The 18048-nt window shown below is 32.9% G+C and overlaps 1 protein-coding gene across 2 annotated transcripts in view; it reads left to right on the top strand.

The window, feature by feature from the left end:
• EXOC6 (exocyst complex component 6) overlaps positions 1-18048 on the top strand; it is a 169221-nt gene that overhangs the window by 64616 nt on the left and 86557 nt on the right. For both annotated transcript variants that reach the window (XM_032491312.1, XM_032491313.1), the window contains exons 13-15: positions 3938-4035; positions 8374-8479; positions 13194-13303. In XM_032491312.1, coding sequence (XP_032347203.1) covers positions 3938-4035; positions 8374-8479; positions 13194-13303 — 314 coding nt within the window. The remainder of the gene's footprint in view (positions 1-3937; positions 4036-8373; positions 8480-13193; positions 13304-18048) is intronic.

The raw sequence follows: 18048 nt of genomic DNA, 5'->3' as shown, positions 1-18048 counted from the left end.
AAATTGGAAGATTAGTTCTGCCTGAGGGTAATGAACATGAACTCTGGGATCACAAAGTTTATGTTCAGCCTTTGCTATTGACTAATTGTATGTCTCCAAGTTTTCTTTTAGATCTTCATTTGTGAAAATGGGTTTGTTAGTTACTAGTTTTCAGAATTGTTTTGAGTTTTAAATGTGATATTATATATGAAAACACACACTAGTTTGAAAGCTGTATGTACTCGTGTCCTTCCTGATTTCAGGTTTGCTGTGACTGTGAGCACATCACTTTACTTCTTTGAGTTTTGTTTTCTTGTTTTTAAAATAAGATTAAAACGAAATTATCTTAAAACTCAGTGTCTATGTGGTTTTCATTATCAAAGTTTTAAGCTTATCCCTCCTGCCTGGTCACAGATAATAAAGAATTGATTACATTTGGTTTTCATGCTTAGATTTATGGGATTTTTATGGTTGGAATAACTTTTCATGAAATATAGTCCAGTGCTTTCCAAAGTATGATAATAGATGTTACTTACAAACATTTCTGTATAGGGTCAAATATGTTTAGGAAATGCTGAGTGAAGTAAAACAGATTTCTCCACTAGAAGCCTGTCTCAGAGCAAATTTATACTATGTGTTTCCAAAAGAAAGGTGATTATGCAGCATTTCCCCGACATATTTGACTCTTAAATCTCTTTTCTTCTTAGAACATCTTTTAGATCTAGAGCTTTATATAAAATGCTTTGGGAAATGTTTCACCACAAGAGTCTTTCCATCCTAGAATAAGAGTTGTCTATTTTATTCAGAAACCTAAGGAAAAGATTCCACAAGCTCCTTTAGTAAATTATTTTATTGCCTTAAATCTTTATTAATTTGAATGGCTTATAGTGTAATACCAGAATAATGTGGGGGGGTTTTTTGTTTTCATGAATTTTGTGACTAATATACCTGTAATACTGATCTCTCTTTAAGAAAACTTTTATAAGTTTTTTTTAAGACTGCCTTAATATTTTGGGCCTAAGTAACTTGAAAGAGGTTTGCTATCCTTAATGACTCAAAGCGTTGCTGCTCACAATATGATCTGGGGACCAATGATCTACAAATTGTTATGGATCCATAATGAAAAGAAACTTGTCAAAATATAAATCAACTATGTCACTAAGTACAAATTTTAGCTCAGTTGGCTTTTTTTTTTTTCTGATAAGACTTACTTGATATAGGTAGCAGCATTGATTTATATTCTAGTGCAATCTCCTTATCTCTCTTTTAAAAACCGTAACAAACTCTTCTTGGATTGGCATTTTGAGTACAACTGAATCTAGAGTATTTGATGTAGTTCCAAGGAACTCTGCAGAGAATCAAAGAAGAGTAATAGGCAATTTTCAGGTAATAGAGGCGTTAGAAAAGCAACAGTGATGGATGCATAATATACCTTTCTGATCTTACTGCTTTGAAATAAAGTTGAGGAAAACAAACCAGTCCTTCTTACTTATTCAGAAATCCTAAAGTATTTTCATTTCACTGAAAATTGACAGGCAGATTATTAAGTGGATCTTATACTGAATTAATAAATGCTGGCTCTTCAAGTTATACTTATTAGTTAAAGAATTGGGGAGGGTCTTTTCTAATTAATCTTTAACTAAAGAATGTTGCACAATATTTAGTTTTTAAAATTGGCACTTTGCCAACCTAGGGAAATTTTTCTTTTAAAAATGCCATTATTTCATCATTTAAAACAAAGCTGACTAAACAATAAAATAAATAAATAAAAACCCCCAGCATTTTCATAGTTCTGCTTTCTGCCTATTATACAAATCGAAAGTAAGCATTTATTTATTCATTCATTAATATTTTTTGAGTACCCACTATGCGCTAGCAGCTAAATATATACAGGATGATGGATATAGCAATCAGTAGGACAGTAGGGACATAAAAATTCTTGGCTTAAAGAGATTCACAGTTTAGTTGTAAACAAATAAGATATATAATAAGACATACTAGTTTAGTAATATATTAAAGAGCTTTGGCTCACAGAAGATAGAATAACTTGATTCCAGGAGCTTGGAAAGGCTATACAGATAGTTGAAATGTGAGCTGGATTTTGAAGGATGAGTTCAGTAAGTAGATATAAAGGAAGTGGCATTAATGGCAGACAAAATAGCATGTGTCAACTATGGGTAGAGGTATGGTATGGTGAGCATGAGACTGGTTGGCCTGCTTGGTGTTAGAAACTGCAGTATTTGAGTGCAAGCAAAGAAGGGCAAATGGTGGAAATGAAACTGACAAGGTAGTTTGAGCCAGATTGTGTCAGGTCTTGTGGGGCTTTAAGCAAACCTTCTATAGTTTTTAACCAGGGGAATGACAGGATCAGATTTGCACTTTTGGATGATAATTTTAAGAGTCTGGGCAATAGATTGAGTTGAAAGAGACAGATGGTTGGAATTTCACTTTAGGAAGCTCTTACAGTGGTCTACGCAAGAGGTGTTAAGGACCTGAAATAAAGCAGTGATACTGGGAAGATTTCTGGAAGAAAGATATGTAGTAAATGATAGGGAAGAATGATAGATTTGAAAGAGATTTGCAAAGGTAGTGAAATCAAAAGAATTTGATTGATTAGATGTGTTTATTTTGGGGGCACTTAAATAATTTTCAGATTTCTTTCCTAATATATTGGATTGATGATAGAACTATTAACTATTAGCAGGGATGGGAAACAGGAAGAGCATTTGGTTTAGTTTGAAAGGAAAGAGATAAGTTAACTTTAATGTGCTTGTTGGCTAGACTGGAAATGGAGACTAGAAACTGACTGGAGATGTCTAATAGATGTTGGAATTAAATATTTGAAATTTATAGAGGTCTAGCTAGAGATACAGGTTGAGAATAATCACAAAAAGTAGTGTTTGAAGTTTTTCGACTTGAGATTGCCCTAGAGAACTAGCGGAAAAGATTAAAGGATGGAGATAGAAGGAAAAAGGAATCTGGAAGGGTTAGTCACAGATAAAAGGAGAGCAAGGAGAGAGAGTCATGTTACAGAGTTTAAAGCAGAAGAGTTTCAAGAAAGAGAAGTAAGATCAAATGAGAGCTCATGGAATTTTATATTTAGAAGATAATCTGTGACATTGTTGAGAGCAGTTTCAATAAAGGAATAGGAGTGGGAGTTAGAATGTAGTAGGTTTGGCTCTGAAAGGAGTGACAGAGGGAGGCAGCTGCAGGGCACAGAAAATTGAGGGAGGGTTTTTTTGTTTTCTTTCTTTGTTCTTGGTTTAAAGATGCAAGGCAGTTTAGCATGTTTATTTAGCCAAGAGAAAGGAGCTAGTGGAAGTTAAAGACCAAACAGAGTGAGTAGGTAACCCATGGACAGTTCCTACAGGAGGAGATAGGATTGAGACCAAAGATGAAGAGGTAAGCCTTGAGGGGAAGAGGGACAACTCTGTGAGGTGAGCAAAAATGTTTAGTCCTGATATGAGTAAGATTTCAATGGGTTTGGAGTTGTAAAGGAATGAAGTTTTAGCCTGTATGTTTGATGAAAAGATGTAACTTTATCCTATATAACAAAGTCAGTGTTAAATTGAAAGTGCAAAAGGAAGCCAGCATGTTTCAGACAGAATATATTTCCTTTTCTCCTTGTATCTTATTTAGCGACCATTTCTCAAGACACAGTTATCTAGATCACTTGTCTTGAACTTTTTCTTCAATTCTGACTTCTAATACTTTTTAAGGCTAGCAGTGGAATCCAGACTGAAAAGAGAGAGAAGAAATAGAATAATGATTCCAGCTTCATAAAACTCTTTCTAGACTCTTTTTTACCTAATACAAATTAGTAGAAAGTATCTTTTTTGGAATGGCATACAGTGTGATACAGTGTTCATTTCAAACAATTCTCCAGTATTCTGAACTTTTAAAAATGAATATCTTTATTTGTTTGAGTTGTTTATCTGCTTTTTTGTGTGCGTTTTAGGGTTATGGTTTTCCAGTGAACCGACTTTTTGACCTTTTATTTGAAATAAGAGATCAATACAATGAAACATTGCTTAAGAAATGGGCTGGAGTTTTCAGGTTAGTCTAAGCCATGGTGCCTTAATGTAATGAAAAATTTTGTCAAATGCTAAAGGAATTGTTTTTTCATTTAGTAATTAAAAATGCTTATAATAATTTTTATTGTGGTAAAATATACATAACAAAATTTACCATTTTAACCTCTTATGAATGTACAGTTCAGTGGCAATAAGTACATTCACATTGTTGGCAACCATCACTGCTATCCTTCTCCAGAACTGTTTTTTATCTTCTTAAACTGAAACTCTGTACCAATTAAACAATAACTCCCCATTCTCTTTTTCTAGTCCTTGGCAGTCACCATTTTACTTTGTATCTATGAATTTGACTACTCTCGGTACTATATATAAGTAAAATCATACAGTGTTTGATTTTGTGTCTCGATTTGTTTTTGTGTTTGTGTGTCTGGACTATTTTCACTTAGCATAATGTCTTCAAGTTTCGGCCATGTTTTAGTACGTGTCAGAATTTCATTCCTTTTTAAGGCTGAATAATATTCCATTATGTATACTACATTTTATTTATCCATTCATCCACTTATGGATATTTGGGTTGTTTTAATCTTTTGGCAACTGTGAATATTGCTACTATGAACACTGATGTATAGTTATCTGTTTGGGTCCCTGTGTTCAATTCTTTTGCACATATACCCAGAAGTGGAATTGCCGGATTATGTGGTAAATGTATGTTCAATATTTTATGGAACCTCCATTTTTCCACAGTTTTCCACAGTGACTGCACCATTTATAATCAGTTTTTAACTTTACTACTTTTAGTTTTAATCTCTATAGGTTTTGCCCCAGTGAATGATTAGATATAAGGCTGTAAGTATTAAAAGGTATTTAGCACTAGAGACAGAAATTTATGGCATTTAAATTTTGTTTGGGGAAAGTGCTATTTTTACAAACAACATAACTGTTAGATTAAAAATCTTAAAGCATCTAATTAGGAAAATTACTTTTGTTTGCCTGTAAGGCACCAAGTATTTTAATATCTTTATAATTTTATTGCCATTAAAATGCCATTAAAAGAGAAATCAGCTCCTTCCTTTTCAAATTTGAAAAACATTTCTCCTTCCCTTCATGCCTCCTTTCATGCTTTCCTTCCTATCTTTTTTTCTTTCTTTTAACTAAAAAAGTTAACCTTCAGAGCTTACATCTGGGTTACACAAAACATTATAGAAGTAGTGTGGCAATAATATTTGATGAGATTAAAACAGAAAATATGTTGAATGGTTTAACACCAGCTTGGCATTTACTCCATCAATTTTCAAAGCTATGGAGGGCTGACCTTCTGAATACTGTGATAAAAATCTTTTTAAAATGCCTAAATGGTTTACAAGGTGATACACTTCTATTAAGATCAACTAACTAAATCTTTATTTAAGCTTTTTGTATTAATAGTCCTTAGCAATGATCTTGTCAAGATGTTGTCCCAAATGAATAATTGACAGTCTTGGATGAGTCATATATAGTATTAACAATTTCTAATGTATCATATTTTAGAAACAGAAGTAGTGCTTATTGATAGGGGCGGTAATCTGTAATATATATGCTATCATGTAATGTGGTGATATACTATATCTTTATATATAAAATCATATATATTTGTATATAAAAATCTTTACTTATAGGATCGATGTTACTGACTTACTGTTTTCAGAAGAGTGTTTAAATTTTTATAGTTGTTGATAGATTCGTATTGAGCCACCTATTCTCTCTTACCTATTTTAAGATAGGTAAGAGATTGCTCCTCAAGATTGAGGAAACCATGAGGTATTGTTTTCTCTCTGGAAAACTAATGGGTTCATTCAGAGATAGAATTAACATTATTTTCCATTGTAATGGTGGAGGAGGGCAAATGATAGCATGTCAGTTGTAATTCTCAAATATATTTTGACTTCTACTTTCAGTGCCCTTCTAGGTCATGCTTTTTGCTTACATTTTTAAGAAGTAGCAGGATTTAAGCTTTTCTTATCCCTGACCTATATCTTCAAAGATTACAGAAGCAGTGAATTGACAACCTAACAAATGAAGAAAAAGTAAGAGTTATCATCACTACTGAATAATTAAAACTTGACTACGTCCATGATAGAATTTATAATCTGACTACTGTCTTACTTTGTTTGTCTCTCTAGCTGTATTGCGAACATCAGTGTTTTATTTATATTCTTGATTGCCTAGCTGCAAGTATAGTATAGTAGGAACTTGATAAATGTTTATAGAATTCAATTCAGTAAACAGATCACTTTTAAGACTACATTAACATTTGCAGAATATGAATGTACCATTCATTAAAGTATCTCTCCTTGCATCTTAACGGAGTCCCTGACATTTGTATAAAATGAGTAGGGTATGATCTTCTAGTAGTTTCTTTCTCTGTAACTTGTCTTTTAACCTTTACTTTATTTTAGAATACTATTTAGAAGGAAATAGAATTAGTGGAAGCCTCTCACGATATTTTAGGTGAACAGAGCTGTATTTTAACCAACTTATGTACCACAATGATTTATAAGCACATGCCTTTATTTCCAGCCTCTCATTAAGATGCCAGATCCATTTTTCAATTAGATGTCCATTGTCCAATGCCCAAACCGTATCCTTCTCTTGTGTTCCTTACCTCAAACAAATGTCTCTGATCGTTTGTCCATTTGCCCTGCCTAGAAGCCACAGATTCATCAGGATTACACTTTGCCTCAGAATCCTCATTTTGTTTCTAAATATTATGTATTCTATATCTTAAAAACTCTTGTTCCTGCCACTTCCTTCTCTGCCTCCACTTAATACAGCTTTAATTCAAATCCTCATCACTTTTTATTTAGATTATTCAGTCTTTCTAACTGGCCTCTCTGTGTTCATTATTGTCCTTTTCCCAGTTTTTCTTCCACTCTGTGAAAGTCTTCCTATGACATTCCTCTGCCTAAAACCTATGATTGGTGTTCCATTGCCTACACGATAAAATCTGGGTACTTCAGTTTGTCCATCTGCCCAACTTCATTTTACACCATGTCCCTTGCATACTTTACACTAGTAGTGCTGCACTACTTGTGGTTTTGCTCAACCCCTCCCCACATTCATACTTTTTCACCCCTTATGCTTTTGCATGTTATGTTCCATCTTTCTGAAATACAGTCCTCCTATAGTCTCGTTAGAAGTGTTTTTTTCATCTTTAAAGACCCTTTAAAGCCCATAGCTTCTCTGTAAAACTTTTCATGAGATGTCCCCCACCTACTTGGATAAAGTTAATCACTTTCCTTTGTCCTATTTCTGCAACTTACACCTCTTTTATTGTATGTATAACACATCATTATAAACATTATAATTTGTTTGCATATCTGTCTCTGTTACAAGGTTTGAGAATAAGGATCTTGATTTTATCTTCATGAGAGTGGGGAGTTTTCATCATAGGTAGCCCAAAGACTAGCACATGATAGATCAATAAATATTAATCAAACTGAATTATTGATTAAAAGGAAGTTAATTGAACAGCAGGTATATTAGGACATGCTCAGTTATGCTACAGTAACAAAAACGCCCCAAATCTCTCTGGATGGACATAGGCATTTTATTTCTCACTCGCACAGAAGTCTGTAGTGGGTCTGTTAGTACAAGATCCAGGCTGTTGGCATTTGTGATTCTGCCTTCTCAACATAGTGGTCTCCCCTATCACCATGGGAAGGAGGGTCACACAGTTAGCTCATATAAATGCTTTAGGCTTGGAATGACACATATAATTTGTATTCACAGTCCAATGGCTAAAACTAGTCTTATGACTCTGCCTGTTTGTAAGGCAGCTATGTAGGAGAGCATATGGATATTTGATAAGTAGTAAAAGTCTCTGCCTTGCTAAGTATGAAACATCTTTTTCCAAGTACCTACATTATGAGAGACAAACAAATCAAGACATTATTTTCATCTTCAAGTAGCTTATGATCTAGTTGGAAAGAGAAGGCAAAAGACATACAACTTGAGAGTTTTCCCTATCAAGAAATGGGACTGGTGTACTCTATCTCATGCCTTCTTTTTAGTTATAGATAATGAGTTCATTCAGACTATATCATCTTGAGAACTATTCCAGACTAGAAAACAAAAACTAAAGTACTGAGAGGATATAAAACAAACAAGTGGAAAGAAGAGATTGTGTATTAATTTTGAGATACAGACTTATTTGGTATTGATTTTTTAGAATTCTGGGTATATAAGCACTTTTCCCTATTTAGATCTTTAACTGACAAAAAATGATTTTGTGATAGTGCTTTTTTTTTAACTGTTGTCCTATAGCACTCTATTGATATGTTTTCTAATTTTAAATTCTCAATTCTCTCTTCTTTCTTAACAGGGACATTTTTGAAGAAGATAATTATAGCCCCATCCCTATTGTTAATGAAGAAGAATATAAAGTAATCATCAGTAAATTTCCCTTTCAAGATTCAGATCTTGAAAAGGTACAGTTTAATTCTTTACAACTTTTTTTTAAATTTTTAATTTTATTTATTTATTATTATTTTTTAGGGGGAGAGGTAGTTAAGTTTACATATTTATTTATTTTTAGAGGAGGTACTGGGGATTGAACCCAGGACCTTGTGTATGCTAAGCATGCGCTCTTACCACTTGAGCTATACCCTACTCCCAGGTTAATTCTTAATTCAATAATTTTCTTAAAAATAAATTAATCCTATTTATTGCTACATAATATTAACCTGGCATTATAAATGAGAATAGCTTCTTTTAAGGCTTTTGTTATTGTTACTGTGTCACTTGAGGAAATTAATTATGTTTTGTTAACTTTTAAAATATTTTTTTATTTTATTTATTTTTTCTCCTTAATAAGGGCACTAGAGATTGAACTCAGGACCTTGTACATGACAAGCATGCACTCTCCCACTGAGCTATACCCGCCACCCTCTTTGTTAACTTTTAAAGATTATGTTACTACTGCTACTACTACTATTTTGGTGAGGTTAAAAAGGGACTTTCTTGGGGGTACTAGAAGCAGTTGTCCCAAATGTTAGGTACATTCCTAAGGCAGGTGTTACTAACATTGGGTGGATTCCAAATTAGATATACTAAATGTTGAGTAGATTATAGGAATAGGAAAACACTGTAGGGTAAGAGAGGAGAATTTCTTTGAAATTTCTATCACTATAGAAGATCTTACTTTATGGCTTTTTTCCTAGAAATATACTTGTATGAAAAGTTTATCTTGGTTAAGTGAGAGGTGTATGAAGGCATACAGCTTCAGAGTCATCCCTGTCATGAAATACGACAGGTATACTCTTCCTCTCATGGCTTTAGAGCCATCTATAGATTTTTTCCAGAAGTAAGAATGTATATTTTTGGAGACAAGATGTCTGAACAAAACACAGGATAGGAAAAGGAAGAACAGCATTGTGTGGAGTAATCTGGGAATATACATGATTGCACATGTGCATGTATGCACACAGAAATAGACACACTTGTGCCAATCCAGTGTTTCTGGGCAGAATTAGATCTCATGGGAAAAGGATATCTTATTTCCTGTTACTGTCACCTTTTTCATTCTCTTTACTCTTATTTTTTTCTTACTCTTTTTATTCTTTCCTTTTTTTTGAGGAGAGGTAATTAGATTTGTTTGTTGTTATTACTCTAATAATTATTAATTTAATAATGTTTAAATATTGATATTAAATAATTGTTTCTATTAAATAACAATTTAATAATTACATTTTAAATATAATATTAAATATAATGTTAACATTAAATAATATAATATTAAATATTAAATTGTTAACATTAAATAATTTAATAGTATTTAAATGTTAATATTAAATATTGATATTAAATAATATTAATAGTATATTAAATGATAATTATTTAATAGTAAATAATTGTTAATAAACACTTTATGTATTAATAATAATTACATAATATTTATATTATTATAATAAATAAATAAGCTCTGTCCATGGCTTATTGTGGGCAAGTGACTTACCCTATTTGGGTATTACTGAGGATTGAACCCAGGGCCTCGTGCATGCTAAGCACGTGTTCTGCCACTGAGCTATACCCTCCCCACCCTTGTTCTTTTTTATTATTTTTCCAACTCTTTGTAATTTAGTCCTTTTCTACATTTTTATCCCTTTATAATGAACAAGTGAATTCTGAGTGAGTTGTGTTAATTGTGACTATAAATTTTTATGTTATATTTTTATATACATATATTAAGCATGTTATGTGTAATAGTCACTAAATATAGGACAAAGTAATTAAATGCACAGCTTTTAAATTATAGCTAACGCTGCCATTGCATATACCTAATTGTATCTAATATACACAAAACACCAGAATAAGTATTTTAATTCTCTATTTTGAAACCCTAAAGTTTCCCTGTCAAGAAATATTATCAGAATATTCTTACTCTCATGTCCTGGTTTTGTTTTGTTTTGGTTACTAGGTAATAAGTTTGTTCAGGAAATAGCATCTGTATAAAGAGCACTGGATTTGATCTGGATTCACATGCCAGCTCTGTCTGTGGCTTATTATGGGCAAGTGACTTAACGTATTTGGGCATTTGTGCCTCATCTGTCAAATGAGTAGGCTGAACTGAAAAGTCTCTATTGTCCCTCCTAATTCCACTAAACTATTCTCGTTGGGTTTATAGTTAAAAGGATACTTGACTTTGCTTACAGAGTGCTTCCAAAATATACAGTATCTCTTAGTATTAAGCTTGTTAGGAGTTGTATTCATTGGTTCATATATTACTCATCATTTAAAAGAACTATCATTAACGCAAAAGCCAAATAGAAATTTTAAATGTGATAACTTAGAAATCCCATAAATTATTTGGTAATAATCTCTTGGTTGTCTGTGTATATATTTAACTTTTTCCTAATTTAAGTATAATTTTCAATTAAAACAACTAGAAAAGATATAAAATGTCTCTCAAATAACTTGAGTTATTATTTTCAGTGCAAATTATGAGTAAGAAAGGAGTAAGACAACATATACACAAAAAAATCTGTTCTTTTGTAGATAGCTGAGCTAATTTAACTAGAACCCTTTGGCTAAAATAAGAACATGTTCATATTGTTTTTACTGTTATTAAAATAAATTCTTAAAGCTAATGTATCTTTCAAGTAGTTAATATTGGGTTCATTATTCTGCAGAGCATAAATTGGAGGTGAGTTATCCCTTACATTATTATAAGGTGATTTTAAAGAATAGCAACTCTTTAGTTGCTTTTTGTAGTACTCCTAATTCAATTTCTAAATTTGGAAAGGTTGAAGCCAACCAGTTTTGGAGAGAGATTTCTCTCTGCAACTGTTTTCACTGCCAGCTAGTTGTAAGTTTACTTTTGCTGGAGGTACCTAAGAATACCTTTGTTGATTCAGATATTTATCATTCACCTGCTATAGAGTAGACATTGTGCTGTGTGCTAGTTTTTTAGTCTCTCTGTCAAGTGAGTTGTATTCAACTGAGGGGTGTAGATAAAATAAATAGGAAGTTGCAATTCACATAAGTTGGCCCTTCTCAAGATAGAGGAAGCAGCAGGCAGAAAGGCTATAATTCTGTAATACAAAGTGCAAGGTTGATAAAGTATGAAAGATGAAGATCAAAAAATGAAGATGAAATACAAAGGGCTAGACTATAATAGGCCTTGTAGACAGTGTTAGGGAGTTTAGCCTTTATCTTGAGGGCTATGATACATCACCACTGGGTTTTAAGCAGTAAAAACATAATCAAATTTGTGCTTTAGAGAGATCCCTCTGGCTAATGTGTAAAGAAAATAGATTGGATAAGAGTAAGGCTGAGAGACCAGCTAGGGGTTGTTGCGATTATTTTGGTAAAAGAGATTGGTGACCTGAATGGGCGTTATGGCCATGGAATTTGAGATATTTAGGAGAAAGGAATGACAGAAGTTGATTAGCATATGAGGGATGATAAAGATGGAGGGGCAAGTATGATAGCCAAGTTTCTGTCTTGGAGGTGATGGCATTCACTAAGATAGGAAGAGGAGCAGATTTAGAAGGAAGGAAGGGATGATAATTTCAATTTTGGTTCTATTGAGAATGTCTCACATGTTACAGCCAAATGAGGTGTTCAAATGGTAGTTAGATACACAGATTTGGACTTCAGGAGAAAGATTTGGCTTAGACTTGTGAATTTGGGAGATATTGGCACTTGCATGGTGATTGAAGTCCTGAGAGTAGGTGAGTTTCCCGGGACAGTATGTGAGACAAGAAAAGAAGGTGTAGGATGGAACCCTAAGGAATAGCAATACTTAAGGGATGGCTAGAGGAAGAGATATAGAGAAGGTAGAGAAATAAGAGGAAAACCAGTGTGGGTCATGGATACCAAGGAAGGAGAGTTCATTTAAGAAGCAGTAGGGTCCTACTCTGCCAGAATTTTCAGATAAGTCAGGTAACGTGAAAAGTTCATTGGATTTAACACCTGTGAGGTCATAGGTGATCCTGGTGAGAGTACTTTCAATGATGTAACTAAATTGCAAAGAATGTAAAGTTAGAAGTATAGATTAGACTTCATAGGGTGTAAATAAGGGGCTTTTGGTAAAAATCTTGGAGAGAGTTTACCTTTTGGAGACTGAGATTTGCTAATGAATGTTGGCTGTTAAAACATTTAACCAAGAAGCACACTGTAAACCATTAGTTGCATACTAGTGTTTGCTGGTATACTGGTTAGAAAGCTGCAGTAAGGTATTCTATGAGTATTCTGTGGAATGAGATGGATACCTTCTTGAATTGGTATCAATTCAAGTGAGTAAAGGGAGTCTTAGACTTATTTGATGACACTGAGCCATGAAGCTGGACTATAACTTTCATGGACAAGCTGATTCTTATTATTATGACTGCAAAGAAGAGACAATTAAGTGAGATACATATTGTCAGAACACACAGAGAGATACTGGTTTCTTTGCTTGTTAGAAGTCTGATTATATGATTTAAGAAACAGGTAAATTGCCACATTATTTTCTTCAGAAATTATTTTGTTCCCTTTAAAGTCTCAAAAGTAATGTAGAAATACAACAGTAGACTTTGAGATGCAAGTTTTAACTATCAATTCAACTGTGAAATCAATTTAGTTTTTACATTTTAGATGATTAGAATATCTTTTCCTAAAATTTCAAAAGCAGTATCAACTTTGTTTCTTTTTTTCCAACAGCAATCTTTCCCAAAGAAATTACCCATGTCTCAGTCAGTGCCTCATATTTACATACAAGTTAAAGAATTTATTTATGCCAGCCTTAAATTTTCAGAGTCCCTACACCGGAGGTAAGTTTACTAATAAGAAATTTATCTTTATCATAGCTATTTTTGTGAAACATAAACACTTGATTTTCAGGCCATGGCTCTTTAATGGACTATTTCATTGGAAGGCTTACATATTTTAGTGATATTTGGGGTTAAGTTGCCATAAATCTGATACTATATATTTTTAAACTTTTTATTATGTAAATCTTCAAATATACATAAAAATGGAGATAATAGGGTAAGAAATTCATATGTTCTCAGAATCTAGATTTAACCATAATAAACATTTTCTGTACTTTATTTGCTGAAGTATTTTAATTCAAATTACAGAAATAATAGCATTTTTTCCCTAACTACTTCGGTATGTGTTTCTAAAAACGGTAACATTTCATCATTTAACCACACTTAACAAAATTAACACATTCCATAGTATCAGTTCTCTAGCCCATATCAATATTTCCTTGATTGTCCTAAAAATGTTCTTTTATAGTTGGTATATTTGTATCAGGATCTGAGTAAAGTTCACACCTTGCATTTGTTGTTAAATCTGTTTTACCAATATCTCTTCTCTTTTTTTCTTCTGTTGTTTAGATCTCATTTATTTATTTTAGTTTTTTTCTATTGCTCAAGTTACCAGTGGCTAAATAATATTCCTTCTTTATCTATGTCATTATCTTCTGAAAAATAGTTTTAATAGTTTTTTTTCTCAAATAGGCTTAAAGTGAGGATTCAGACAAAATCAGTAAGAATTAATAAAGAATGCTGTAGCAAATTTAGTATCAGTAGTGGAGAGCAGCAATCAGGTTCCTATAGCCAACCTGATTATACAGGCAAGAGAATTTATCTGGTATGATGAAAGTAATACCCAACATTTATGGAGATAGGAAATGTGGTATTATCCCTGCTTTACAGATAAGGAAACAGAGACTCAGAGAGGCTATATCATTTATCGAGAATGACCCAGCTAATTAGTTCGAGAGCTGTCATAAAGGAGCTGTTATTCTGACTCTGATGTCAGTGAAAGTATCTGGCATATCAGGAATGATAAGTTAACGTTAGATGAACATTAATCTTTAAGCCACACCTTGTTCTGGCTACCTTGGTGGGCCCTGCATTATAGCCATATGGTGTATTTATAATTGGGAATACTCTCTGGAGAAGAGAATGATGATGTTGGCTTTCATGTCTCCCTCTCTAAAATTCATTCTTCTGAATTTGTATACTGAATAGCAGGAATTATCCTTCAGTATGAATCTTTTCTGAATTTTTAAGTCATAAAAATGCATGAAGGCAGTTCAGATATAAGTTATTTATTTTTCAAGCTGAAACAGTGACCAATGACAGTTATTTTTATTTTATTGTATCTGTATCTTTTATTGTAAGCTACCACTATTTTGGATTTAAACAATGTATAAATAAACAGAAAGAAATGTGCGTTCTGCCAGGGTAAAAGAGTTACCTGATTTTAGGTCTTACACTGCTTTTTTTGTGAATTGAGATTCTTTAAAAGATTTCCTGTACTTCAATTAAAATAAATAAATAGATAAATAAATATTTTAAATGGGGAAAAAAAGATTTCCTAATTTTTGTTCTGAATATGAGTTAAGAGCAAAGGGAAAGAAAGGAAGACAAATACCTAATACATAGCATCAGCTGTACTGTGTGTTTCTCACAAGCCGGTGATTCCCAAAGTGTGGTACTCAGACCAGCAGCATTAGCATCACATAGGAAATTGCTAGAAATCCAACTTCTGATCTACTGAATTAAAAACTCTGAGGGTGGAAGCTTTGGCTTTACGAAGTTCTCTGCGTGATTCTGATACACTCTAAGTTTAAGGACTACTACCTTAAGCTTCATCATACTCTACCAGCCTCTTATACCTAAGTTTCTAAAGATATATTTTAAAGACGTTAACTTTTAACCTCAATCAAATAATTTACTAGAGGTAGTGTCTTCTAAATTACACAACACGAAACACATAGTATCATTCAGTATTTGAAAAACAGTAGATACAAATGAGTATTTAATTGAAAAGGAATGACAAACTCTTGCAGCAGTAGTTTCATTAGTGGAGCTCTACAGAGTTTAATGGAGCTCCACTCTCCATTGGTCTGAGAGCCACCAATACTTTATGCCTATCTTTTTTTTTTTTTTTTCATTGAACATTCTAAGGTTTTAATCTAAAACAGAGGCAGTATAATGCAGTAGTTAAGAGCATAAGCTTCAGACTTAGACCTTAGTTTGAGTCTTGATGCTGCACTTAACTAGCAGGATGTTGGACAAGTCTCTTAATCTGTTTAAATTGCAGTTTCTTCATCTGTAAAATGAGAGAAATAATTCATAGGGTGGTTGTAAGAATTAAATGAGGCAATGCGTGTGTATAAAGCACTGAGGGTAGCCTGGCACATGGTAGGCACATGAGTCGTAGGAAAGGATGGGGTACTATAGTATAAGATGTGAGACTGTAGCTTGGAATGCTTATGTTTTATTTGCAGACATTGGGGAACTATTGAAGAATTTTTGACTAAGGACCGGCATTACTAGAGTTATATTTTAGGAAGTTTACTCGAGGGGAGGGAGGGTATAGCTCAGTGGTAGAGTGCATGCTTAGCACTGAGTTCAGTCCTCAGTACCTCCATTAAACAAACAAACAAAGAAACCTAATTACTCCCTCCAGCCCTGCCAGAACAAAAATAAACAACAAAAAAAGAAAGTTTACTCTGGCATCAATTTGGGTGATAGATTGGAGGGGGATAAAAAAAAATGGTCATGTACAGTTGGTGAAGGCAGTGGTTCAAGACAGAGATGAAGAAAGACTTGAAGTAATCAGGATCAGTAGTGATGAAGAGGAAGGAACATATACCAGAAGTGTTTCAGAGCCTGAAATTAGAGTACTTGTGAATAATTAGATGAAGCGATTAAGGGATAGGGGAAAACTTGACTTACATTTGGGTGAACTTGGAATTTGTTTATATATTCTCAAATAGATTCTGGTTATAATTTGTCATCTCTGAAAACAACAATGCATACATTCATCTTTTACTTTGAGGTAAACATATGCAAGTGAAAGGGAGGAAGAAGAAGTCTCTCCTTAACGTTCATCCTACAACTTGGCTCAAATGTTATATCTTAGAATTATTCTTGAAGCTGCAATCCTGAATCTTTAATACTAGTCCCGTTCATCTTTGCCTTTAAATGTAGATTACTTTAACATTTTCTAAGTTGGTAGCATGTGTAATATGTATGACCCTAACAAGTACTTTTTATTATCTAATCTAAATGTTGATTCTTGAAAAAACTAGGATTGTTTTTTAATTTAGGTATTGTTAAACTGTAGAAAGTATAGAAAATTAGCAGTTTGGAATTAACTTTTATTTTGTTTTATTTACAGAGGAGAGACAGTGGATCTCTAATTGTTACTCAATTTTTTACAGCATTTGTAACACCAAAGATAAAAGCCATTAGTCATAATATTATGTGTAATTTTCCCTAAAGCTTCCCTAATCTGACTAGAACTAGAATTGCCACTTCAGTTCTGACTCTTTTTGTGTATGAACTCCTAGCATTCTAAAAAGTAAATGTTGAGTACTAATGCTACAATAGAAAAGATTGTCTATTTTTCTCTCTCTCTATGATAAAAACATTTATCATTTTTATTAGTTCAATATCCAGTGCAGTAATTAACTCTCTATGATTATATGTTATTCATTTTTATGCTTACATTTTTAAAAAATTAGCTTTATTAAATACATTTACTATTTTTGTTTTGTTAATGAAAGTAATAAATAGTTCAGAATACAGAAACAGCATAGTTAGTTTAAAAATATCTAAATCTAAATTTCTTCTAGATTATCAGTTTTCCTTTTTTGATAGATTATCAGCTTTCTGACATATATTTTTATTTAAAAAATTTTTAATCTGTGACCTAAAATTGAGCTGAGGTGCTTTGTTTTTTTATCTGTCATGAAGAGTTATAGAAAAATAACTTTCTGTATTTAAATCTCTTTTATTATGGTTAAACATAGATTGCAGTTAGATTTTTAGAACCAGAAGATTCTTTGGAGTTCTTACAGTAAAAATGTTTGGGTTTCTTTTTATATGTGAATAAAAGCAGAGCCAGAGAATGAAGTGACTTCATGAAGAGACTCCAAAGTCTCAATTACTTGGTTGCAGAGGAACCATCTGGATCTAACATGATCTTTAAGAAATTTTCAGTTTTCATAAGAGGTTAAGCTGTAAACTGATTTAGGAGATTTATTGTATATTAAGATTTAATTACTATGAAATGTTAGTTAAAAATTAGAAAGAGTCGTAGTTATAGGCTCAAAGGACAAGAATTTAACAAAAAATAATTACTCAGGATAAAAACCTCATGGGTGAGATCCTGGTCATTGTTGGGCAAACTTGGTGGCACGAATAGGACATAGGTGCTGATAGGTTTTCTTTGCTTTTACTTATGGAAGAAAAAGACGCATTGACTCAGCGTTCAAGGGAGTTCAGGGGAATTCAATAAAAGACATTATCTGTCATGGATAACTTTTCATCTGAAAAGGATGCCATACAGGGTGTCTAAGCATAATTTGGGTGTGTCAGAAAAGAAACCAGAGGAGTTGGCAACCGCCTCCTTTTTATCAGCGTGAGTACGTTGCTTGTTCTAGGGACGCTATTGATAGATTAGAGTTTTCTGTTGCTGCTGCATAAACCTGAATTCCTAGTGGTGTTATACACATTCCCTGGAAAGTCTTGATTTTAGATATGAAGAATTA

Source organism: Camelus ferus, chromosome 11 (genome assembly GCF_009834535.1).
Source record: "Camelus ferus isolate YT-003-E chromosome 11, BCGSAC_Cfer_1.0, whole genome shotgun sequence".
NCBI classification, from domain to species: Eukaryota; Metazoa; Chordata; class Mammalia; order Artiodactyla; family Camelidae; genus Camelus; species Camelus ferus.
Note: the sequence above shows the minus strand (reverse complement) of the source record. Positions and strands in the feature narration are given on the sequence as shown.